General features: G+C 51.0%; 1 protein-coding gene across 1 annotated transcript in view; it reads right to left on the minus strand.

The window, feature by feature from the left end:
- GFRA2 (GDNF family receptor alpha 2) overlaps nt 1-911 on the minus strand; it is a 98,461-nt gene extending 97,550 nt beyond the window's left edge. Inside the window, exons 1-3 of the mRNA XM_021719034.1 lie at nt 814-911; nt 560-728; nt 171-380 (exon numbers count right to left, since the gene is read on the minus strand). Of these exons, the coding sequence (XP_021574709.1) occupies nt 171-380; nt 560-728; nt 814-911 (477 nt within the window). The remainder of the gene's footprint in view (nt 1-170; nt 381-559; nt 729-813) is intronic.
- Nucleotides 912-11,090: the final 10,179 nt, after the last annotated feature.

The following is an 11,090-nucleotide window of genomic DNA, read 5'->3' on the forward strand; positions in this document are numbered from 1 at the left end:
GCACACGTGTGCCCGCCACACGGAGCTCGAGAACTTTCTCCCCGGCCTCGCCAGGCCCGGCCTCGCTGCCCTTCCAGACGCCCCTTCCGCAGTTGACCTCCCCTCCCCCGGCTCAGGGAGAAGGCTGCCCCGCCGGGTCGCCCTGACAGTCTCTTCGGAGGCCGGCGAACCTGCCCGAACCCCGCCAGAGGGATCGAGCCGGGGTTCGCACCCCCCCCCCGGCGGGAGCGCCCCGGACCGAGTCGGGCCCGGGCTCCGCGCCGGGAGAGGCGGCCGGCTGGGCTCCGAGGAGCTCGTCCCGAGGCAGCTGGCGGCTCCGGGCTCGCGAGGCTGCGGGTGGGGTCCTCCTCCCCCAGCCGGGAAGGGGGCGATTGATCCATCTGCCCGTGGGCCGGGCTCACCGGCGTGTTTTAGTCAACGGAATTTACAGTAAACGCCCAGAAGGACCAAAAAGGAAGCGTCTGGCTGGGAAGGGGCTGGAGGAGAGGTGAGACTGCTGACACGTTCCGGCAGGATGGGAGAGGCGGCGGGCCTGCGGGCGCGGAGGGCACACGCCCACGCACGCCGACCACCCGAGCTCCGCGCTCCCTCCTGACACGTCCCCAGCTGCGCTGGAGCTGCCGGGCAGCTCTAGGCTCTCGCGCGCACATCCCTGGCAGGCAGTTCCCAAGCGCGCACACACGTTGTGCCGGGGTGGGGTACGCGCAGCTCCTGGTAAACTTTCCCCGCTGCCCAAAACCGGATCTGGGCTGCATCTAAGGGGTAGCTGGCAGTGCCTTTTAAGATGCATTTTAAAATAAGACCCTAGAATACAGCAAACGCTCGAGATTGACTTGGACGCGAGGGGAGGTGTCACTCACAAACCGGCAGCAGCCGTAGCTACTGGGAAAGCTAGAGGGAGCAACTTCCATCTTGCGGATTTAGGCGGGAACGCGGCTCGGAAGTGCAGAGTGCAGCTCTCCTCCAAATGCTTCTATCATCTGGCCCATCCTGGGGCACAGAACGACCTCCCACCATACTCTGCCTCAGCCTGAGAGTGGTGCTGCTTGCTAGAGCGGCGGCTCCAGCTGGGTAGTGGAGATCGAGAGGGCCTGCACACACCAGCTGGGTAAAGCCCCCTTCAGGCCTGCCCTTCCTGCCATTCCTCTTGGGGCCTCTCCTATCCTCGGAAATGGCTTCACATCTGACAGTGTGACATCGCCTGGTTTGTTGTTGCTACTGGTTTGTTATTTTTTAAAAAATGAGGAACTTAACGGAGTAGGCTTCAGACAAGTGTAGGTTAAAAGATGAAAACCGATAGGAATTTATATACGGCCAGGGTGTCTTGGGCTGGAGGCCAGAGGCTGGGATCCTGGCCTAAGTAACTTTCTCCTCTCCTTTCCTATCTCCAGGGTCTTCTGATGGTCCAGATTCTCCCCGCCACCACCTATTTTGGTATCACAGGAGGCCTTCCCTCTTCCAAGGACCCCACTCCAGATTCCAGAATTACCGCTCAGTACATCCCTCTCCCCTCCTACACCAAAAACTTGTTTTCACTTTCTTTTAACCCTCAGCTGAGCATAGGGAGTAAAAGGCTCCGGATCATATATAAGAACTTTGCCCTCCCCCACCCCACATCCAGGGAAGGGGTGTGTTAGAACAGCAATGAACTCCCAGGGATAGCTGAGTTCCCATGGGAGGGGAGGAGATTCTGGTAGCAGGAGGTGAGTGGCTGAGACCCTCAGGACAAGGCAGTGCCCTTCAGACCCTCAGGACAAGGCAGCCATCACTAGGACAGTAATAACACCCACCATCACCAAGGTTCAGCCTGCTGTGGTTTCGGGCACTCTGACCCTGAATCCTCTCTTCTTTCCTTTCTATACGGACGTCTCCCACTACACCCCAACTCTCTGCTAGCATCCCCAATGCTCAACCTGAGTGACTCTTAGAAGCGGCGTCACCCATGCGTCACACCGTTATTTCCCGAGTGTCTTCTATGTGCAAGGATCCCTTTGTGCCAGGATCTGCAGAGGAAACGCAGATGAACGTGTACCAGTGAAGAGCAACTTAATCTCTGATCCTCAGTTATCTCGTCTATACAATGGGGATTTTGAGAAAAACCGACTTGAGAGAAATGAGATACTATAGGGAGAGCAGCTTGTAAAATGCCTGGCTTATAGAAAAGTGTTCACCTCTCTCCTCTGGGATCCAGAAGAGCAATCGGGGGCCTATGACAAAGCAATAAAACCTATGTGGCAAATGAGAATAAGAAGCAGAGATTAAAAGGCTATGAGATTAAGGGAAGCAGAGACTACTTTCTAGAGGCTAAATAATAGGAACAGACCTTTTCAGAGGAAGTAATGGGGAAAGGGGAAGTCTCCCAGCAGGTGCAGACAACGCCCCTAGGCTCACTGTTACGCTTGCACACACCACAGGTACCTGTGTCCTTTGTACACCGTTCCTGGCCAGCCCAGCTGCTCCTGAGTTCACAGGCAGATGTGCCTCCCGCCCACACAGACAGCACCTCTCCATCAAAGACCCTGGAGTCATCATGTGCAGGGAGAGGGAAAGGGAATCCTGAGGCCATTAACGCTGTCCCTTTCTCTCATCTCTCTAGTCCTCCTTGTCTTGTGGAGTAGATTCTCTGGAGGCAGAGGAGCAGAGAAGCAGGAGAGGGAAGAAGGAGCAGCAGAGGGGAGAGGGTGGCAGTCCCACCCCAACACACAGGCCTGTGCACCCAGGCCTTGGCCACGCTGCTCAAGGACCACAAATGCGTGCCCTTCTTTCCTCTGGTGGCGGGAAGGCTGAGGGTTCCCATACATTAAAAAAAGAAAATGTCTAGCATCCAGCAAAGACCTGTCAGGAGCCGCAGATCTGACAAGGCGGAAGCGCCTAGGGCCATGGGACAGCAGCCTAATCCAGGGCACCCCACAATCGATCAACCAGCACAAACTTATTGAACGCCTTCTCTGTCCCCAGCACAATGCCGAAGGCTGTGGGGAATATGGCGGGACTGGCCCTGCCGTGGACACATTGATAGATAGAGTTATTCATGTACCCACGAGAAGAGAGTGAACGACCCAAAGACACGCCAGGACCCAATAGAAAAAGAAAGAGTCGGTACCACTGGATTTCTGGAGTGCACTTGGAGAAGACTTGCCAGGGGAGATGAGATCCAAGCTAAAGATGGAAGGACGGGTAGAATTTAGCTGAGCACAAAAGAGGACGCTCCGGTCAAGTGAACAGGAGAAGCGAGAGCACAGTGGTACGAGGGATGTTAGGAGCAGTCCGACAGTTGGCGGGAACGAAGGGCACAGGTCAAAGGTGCCTGGCAGGAGAAGTTCTGGAAGGTCCCCTTGGGATGTCCAGTTGAGGGCCAAGCATTGCAGGCTTCGGACTTGCACGCCAGGAACCACGGAATGTTTTTGAGCAGGCAAGTGACATGATGAGAATGGTGCTTTAGGAAGCTTGATCTGACAACTGTATGAAGGATGGAGACCAGAGACCAATTAGGAGGCGATTGTAACCGTTTCAGCCTGAGGTTAATGAGGGCCCAGAACAGGAGGTGGTGGTGGGCGTGGACAGGCCGAGACCGTTGTCAAAGCCATTGTAAAGATGAATCAGCATGATGTAGGTGGCGGATGGCGCACAGAAGAGTGGCCAGGCCTGGACAAAGTGACCAGCCTAACTGCTCAGGCTTTGTCACTGGAAGAAGTAACTAAAGTAGCCAACTCTATGGCAAGATACATGTTAATACGCCTTTAAATCTTACAATAACCCCATGGCCTCAGTACTATGATTAGCCCCATTTTACAAATGAGAAAAAGCAGAGGTAAGAGGAGAGATTTAACTTGCCTGAGGTCATATTTTAAGTAGCAGAATCAGGATTTGAACTCAGGCAGTCGAGATCCAGCTTCCCACATTGGTGAGTTCTGCACCTTGTGTAAATAAGAAAGGTGGTAGCTCTGCAGGCCTGTGCACCTTCACGTCCCCATCAGAACAACTGAGATACTCCTGTTCTCCCTGTCCAGCAACACAGTGAAAATATCATGAGAATCAAAATGTCTTTATCTTGACCATGGACCTTGCTGAGCCTAACCCTTGGAGTTCAAGTCTGGAGCCTAGAAAGGATTATGCCAGGTATCGCAGAGCTTTGCAGTGCCCAGCTTAGAACCCTGGGCCTGGATCATCTGAGGGCTTCCCCAACCCCGTCTCCCTCCTTGTTGGCAAGCCGTCCCTCTCCAAGATTCCCTCCGCACAGGGTCACTGCAGATACCCAAGGCCCAGCCTGGAAGGAGCAAGCCAGTCTGGGAATGGGGACCAGCAGGGAGTTAACGAAACCATCTGATTCCCAAAGAGTGAGCAAGGCTGCTGGGGCAGGATGGGCGAGACTGGGCTAAGAGAGAAGGAATGCACACTGCACTCAGGGGCATTGATTTCTCTAATTGATTTCAGTCAGTGTTCTCAGTGCTTCATCATTCTCTTTAGAGGTAGGCACCAGCAGGAGGTGGGGATCTGGCTTGACTCTGCCTCTCCCCGGGGCATAGTAAAGAGACCTCTCTGCAGCCCCACCCATCCCTGGGAGCCCCCAAAGCCCCAGGGTAACCCATTAGAGAGGGAGAAACCTGCTGCTGCAGCAGCTCCTCGGAATGGGGGCGTGGGCAGAGCAGGGATGTGGATGGGAAGCTACTTCGACAGAAGCCATCAATACCACCTTGTGTGGATATAACACCTCCCGGCTACACAAAGCCCATTCCACATCCATGGTCTCAAGTCCTCACAGCATCCCTGGGAGGAAGGAGTGGTGGAATTAGCTTCCCTTTTCAAACTCACACCCATGGCACGGCCCAGGTCACAGCATAGCCAGCAAGTGACAGCCAGGACTAGAAGTAAGTCCTCCCACACCCAGATCCAGTGAGCTTTCCACTCCTGACCTGGCCTCTCTCATGGACCAAAAATGAAGCATCGGCCATCCTGCCACAGGGCCAAGTCTCTGCTACTTTGTCCCATAACAGAGGGTCATGGAGGTCAAGGAGAAAGCACTCAAGCCACTTTGTGGCCTCGTCTTTGTGTCATCCAAGGCAAACCTGGGAAGGGCTGTTTTCTCTGAATTCTTCTTTCACCAGAAAGCGCAGACTTCCCAAGAAAACTGTGAAACCTCGTTCCCCACCTGCCCCCTTCACAAGTCCCCGGTGGCAGCAGGAGCTGAGCTAGTAAACCGTCCTTCTGTTGAGCTATCGTAAGCCTAAAATAGCCTAGCTCGGTGTCTGGCCTCCCCACCACCACCCTGACGACACTGTGCTCCGTCTGTGGTTGGCACCATCCTGGCCACGCCCTAGCCTTGTCCTGATGCCAGTACTATGCTTGCAGACCCCAGCTGCCTCGAACAACCTCACAGCTTCTCTTCTGAGTACACACACATACCCACCCCAGCTCTCACACTGGCCATCTGCCAGGTTACCCAAGGTCAAGGCAGAATCACAGGAGAGGGGCAGTGGCAGTTTCTGCCAAGCTGTGGGGAGCCAGCTCCTGCTGCCTGGCACCCTCCAGGAGAGCCCTCAGCACCTGCACCCCACAGGAACCATGTCTTTATTTAGCCAGGCACTAGATCTGAGGCAGACTGCCATTAGAAGGGCCCAGCTCTGTCTCCAGGGCCTGGAAGGCAGCTCCCAAGGGACTTTGGACAGAAAATGGGAACCAGATTGTCCCTCTCTAAGGACATGTGCCTGTCCTGGGCCAAACCTAGGATTTGGCCAGATAAGCGCATTTACTGCATGTCCATCCTGTCACCCTGACCTCTCATTCTTGAAACTTCTTTTCCCATCATCAGGAACTTTCTCTCCTTATCCCACTGTCCCCATGCACTCCTGCTTTCCTGCTATCTTATCTCTCTTGCCAAAGCAGAAAATCCAGAGGGAGGGGCAATGTTTAACCAAAAGAATGAATTGCTAAGGGTAGAATTTTGGTCAGCATAGTCCTGGGCTCTTAGGTACAATTGCATAGCCCTTAACAGCTTACGAAGCTCTTTTCTACAAGTTTGCCTCACTTGGGCCTCTCAAAAACTGTCAGAAGTCCCTATTTTTCAAATGGGAAAACATGTAATCCCAACACCAGGTGACTTGTCCCACTGTGGGACTATGGTCCCATAATCAGTGAGTTGCTGTCCTAGGACTAAAATGTGATGTCCTAGCTGATTCCATATTTCCTATTTGCAACGTAGCCTTTGCTTACACACTTTGTAAAATAAAAAACAAAATAAGGCCAGGCGCCAGTGGCTCAGCCTGTAATCCCAGCACTTTGAGAGGCCAAGGCAAGAGGATTGCCTGAGCCCGGGGGTTCAAGACCAGCCTGGGCAACTTGATGAGACTTGTCTCTACAATACATCACAAAAACTAGCCGGGGGTGATGACATTCATCTGTAGTTCCAGCTACTTGAAAGGTTGAGGCAGAGGGATCGCCTGAACCCAACCTGGGCAACAGAGTGAGACTCCAACTCAAAAAAAAATAATAATAATAAAAATAAAATAAAATACTTTGTAATTTTAGAAGAGAAGACAATTTTACATAAACACCTTCAGATATCCCTAGTTGACACAGGGCCCCCTTCCCACAGTCCCAGACAGCTTAGGTAATAGAGTGGTTTTTCCCTACACCAAGCTGGAATTTGCCTCACCCACCAAAAGTCCCACGTCCACAAGGACCCAACGTATGGGGGAGGTTCACCCAAAGTCTCTCAGACTGTACTGGCTTTTGGACAGGAAGCTGTGAACGCCCCTCCCTGAGTCCTCTTCTTGTCCTGCTCTGGGTGCTGTTTGCTTCCAGTAGAGCAGACAGAGGCTGCTCCCGTCTCAGGGATCAGGTATAATTCCCCCTCCCGCTCCCCAGCTCAAGTCACCATGTGGAAGTCGTCACACCACAAAATAGGCTCCAGGATGGGGCATTCCCAATGGTACAGGCACCTGCTGCCTCCTTGTTCCAAAATGGGTGAGCCTCCTCTCCCTGGGAGAGGAGGGATGGGGTGGGCTAGGTGGTCTCACTCCTGATGGCAATGGAAGTTCAGGATTCTGCAACTTTCTGGGGTGGGCTCATCTTTTCATATCCTTGCTGCCTGGCTCCAGGGAGAACACCCAGCCAGCAAAAGGGGCACTGTAGAAGGGCTAGGACTAGGGGTTTCACTTTCAGCTTTGACCTGGACTCACCACCAACCTAGAAGAGAGTTCATTCAGTACCATCTGGGGATAGCATAGTGCCCATGGCCATCCTTGGTTGGCCCTCAGTATGAATTTCTAGCTGAAAGAAAGAAAAAGAAAAGGAAGGAAAAGTGGGGGAGAGGAGGGACGTGCGTACAGTTGGAATTTCTGTGCTCTCCTTGTCTCTGCTCCAGTCCAAATCCTCGAATTAATCTTCCATCTGATTCACTTCATGGAATGAGCCAAGTATACTTGAGTTCTAGCCACCAGCTCTGCCACCAGCTGGCCCTGTGAACTTAGTCTCTGGGATAATAGCCCCCTATCCTGCCAGCCTCGCAAGGGACAAAAACAATCAAATGAGACACTGAGTGTGACAGCACTTTGAGGTGTATGAGACACCCTGCACACAAGACTTTTCTAAGCAGCCCACATGCCACGGTGAGTTCTTCACCATCTGTTTCAGGAATAAGCCCCCCACTCACTATTTGGGACAGTTCTTGCTACGCTAGCGATTTGGAATTCCGTGATAAAGAAGAACAGTCCCTTTTCACAGATGGGAAAACCAAGGCCTCCAGATCCTACTGTGAATGCCCCCCTTCCTCTTACTACAGCCTGTTGAAAATGTTCTGGTTCTTGCCTATACTCCTCACTTGACTCGAAGTTTTATTCGGACAGGACCCACACCTTCTTCTTTGTCATAACCTGAGAGGCTGGCACATAATATATGCTCAATTAGTGTTTGTTAAATACATATATACATACATATAATAAATTACATTTTTAAAATAAATAATAATTATTAAATAAAATAATTTTAAAATTGTGTTTGCTGAATGAACAAATGAATGAGCAAAAATGCCTCTTACCCAATATAGCCTTAGCACAGGCACTCAGGTCCAGGATCATTGGCCTGGTTCCTACCACTTATCCACCATTCTGGACTTGCTGGGATCTAACTGACCCATATAACAAATGCTTCTCTTTCTTTCCATTCTGTTCTCCTTGGAAAAAATTGATAAATCTTGACTGGAGGATTTTTTTTATCATTTAAGTTATTTTAATTCAGACTAGATTGGTTTATGCACTTGACTTTAAAGTCAAATTCTACCAAGACTCAATACATTTCTGGGAGTCAGCCCCACTAGAATTTCCAACCCATGCAGTAAACTGCCTCATTTCTACTTGTTAGCAGGGTGATCCCCTATTCGCCCCCAGCCTAGCACTGTGAACCCCCACTTTTTTGTCTGAAGAAACGGAGCTGCAATCCCCAGGTCAGTTCTCCCCCACCCCCGAAGTGAGTGACAGAAGCTCAGTCCACAGAGAACTGGCAACAGTGCTAGGAACTCAGGACACCCTCCCAATAAGGAGCTTCTATCCTCCACAGACAAACCAATCATAGCAATAGGGGTGAGAGGCCAAGAGCTGAGGTTTGCTAGCCAGAGGAAAGCGTGGAGCTGGCTTTGAGTCCTCGCACAGGTAGTCAACATCCATGCCTCTGGCTTTCTGATGTCCCCACTGTGAGGTGCACTCTAGCCAGGGACACCTCGGGTTTCCAGCCTCGCCTTCCATCAAACTGGCCTGCTCTTCCATTTCCTCTCAGCCAGCTGCCACTTAGGAAGACAGTCTGAACAACAGATCCTGAGCAAAGTGGTCATCTTTTTCTTTTAAGAGTTCCCGTTGCATTGCATTTTCCAGAACCAGCAGAACTGATAATGGTCGCTTTTTTTGCAATCAATCTCAATCAATCACTGCATTCTTCAATACCTTCTTGTTACTCCTCTCTGACACATATGCATATTAAAGAAATGTTAACAGACAGACAAGGCCTTAACGCAAAGTAATGACTCTCTAATTGTAGAGGTCAGGCACCACAAGAAGAGATTCCAATGAGATCCAAGAGGGTGAATTTGCACTCTTCACACGCTATTCCCTCTCCTAACCATGCAGATATTGATCACTGATCGCAACTAACACTTCTCCATGCACTGGTCCAAGCATCCACAGTCAGTTATTTGGAGCAGGCATCCAAGTTCATCTACTCCATCTGCAAGTGCCAGTTCCATGACTTCTGAATTCCCTCCAGTTCTAGAATCTGGGGTTCTGTGAGGTGACTGAGATGCTGCTCCCTTCACTCTTCAAACCACACCATGGACTGACCCATGTTGTGCCTATCTAAAGGGGGTGTCTACAGGACTTTTCAGAAGAGAGCGACCTTCTTAGCTGGGTGCGGTGGCTCGTGCCTGTAATTCCAGCACTTCGGGAGGCCAAGGCAAGAAGATTGCTTGAACACAGGAGTTTGAGACCAGCCTGGGCAACATGGAAAGACCTCATCTCTACAATAAAAAAATTAGCCAGGTGTTTGCCTGTAGTCCCAGCTACTTGAGCCCAGCAGTTCCAGGCTGCAATGGCTGTGATCATGCTACTGCATTCCAGCCTGGGCTAGAGAGTGAGACTCTGATGAGACACACACACACACACACACACACAGAGAGAGAGAGAGAGAGAGAGAGAGAGAGAGAGATTGAGAGAATCAACCATCCTACTTCCCTAAGGAGGACAGGGAAAGGGATTGCTGTAAGACACCCATTATGCCAAGAAAAACAATCAGCCCCTGTTGGAATCTAACAACTCACTAACACAAATCCCTGCTGCAGAAAGGCTTCCACATTCCACCAGCCCTGAGGAAGGAGAATCATTTCTTGAAAAGGTGCTGCCCACAGCCCTTGCCAAACCATCCACGCCCGATACTCCATCCATCATGCTTCTCAGATAGAACTCCGAAGTATGAATGAGACTCTGGCAAAGAATTTCCCACAGGGTCAGCATGCAGGAGCCAGGAGAGGGATGCAGGAGGACATGGCTGATATGGTGTTTGCCAATGACTGTTCTGGAAGGGCTTAAATAGGCTGCACAGAGGCGACCACAAGCCAGTCACACAGTCATCTATCTGCCCAGCAGCCAACAGAGCCCCAGCATTATCGAGGGGCTAAGACAGACATCAGGTGGGCTCCAGCAAGTCACACAGTCAAAGTGAGGGCAGAAGGAGGCCTTCACAGGTTCCCAGCTCACCCACCCCCTTCACAAGCCTGTCCCTTCAGAGTTCAAGGGAGAGCTTCCTTTCCTGCTTCCCATTTGTTCGGTGGAATGAGATACTGGACATGGTATCTCCAGGTGCTGTTCTGCAGATGAGGGTGTGGCAGTCAAGGTCTCCTCCCCAGGGAATTCCATCCCTGTCCTCAAGAAGTTACCTTACTCCAGCCAGTCCCTTGCATTTCTTTTTCTTTCTCTTTCTTTCTTTCTCTCTTCCTTTCCTTCTTTCTTTCTTTTCTTTCCTTCTTTTTAAAATTTTATTTGTATAAATGTATAGGGTACAAGTATAATTTTGTTACATGGATATACTGCATAGTGGTAAAGTCAGGGTTTTTAGGGTATCTATAGCCTGAATAATACACATTGTTCCCAATAAGTAATTTTTTATAGTCCACCCCTTCCCACCCCCAACACTTCTGAGTCTTCACTGTCCATCATTCTACACTCTGCATCCATGTGGACACGTTATTTAGTTCCCACTTATGAGCAAAAACATGCAGTGATTGCCTCCAGTTTCTGACACCACCATGTGGGCCCCCGACTGGCCGTGTGGAGTTAGGAAATGCAAAAGTAGCAAGACTGTCTTACCTTTCCCTCTCCTCACCATGCGTGTACAATGTGCCCTTGTATGTCCAATCTCATTAGATCCTCAAACCAGGCAGTGATTGTCATATCAGGCTCTCTAGTCAGGAGACGGGCCCACCCTTCTTGCTCTTGCCAACTTCCTAGCTCTCTGATTTTGGCAAGTTCCTAAACCTGGCTGTTCCTCTGTGAAACAGGGACACCTGCCTAATTCATATGATGAGTGACTCATTCTGCTAGCATTAAAAC

This window comes from Carlito syrichta, unplaced genomic scaffold, assembly GCF_000164805.1.
Source record: "Carlito syrichta isolate Samal-C Ts95f unplaced genomic scaffold, Tarsius_syrichta-2.0.1 Scaffold314086, whole genome shotgun sequence".
NCBI lineage: Eukaryota > Metazoa > Chordata > Mammalia > Primates > Tarsiidae > Carlito > Carlito syrichta.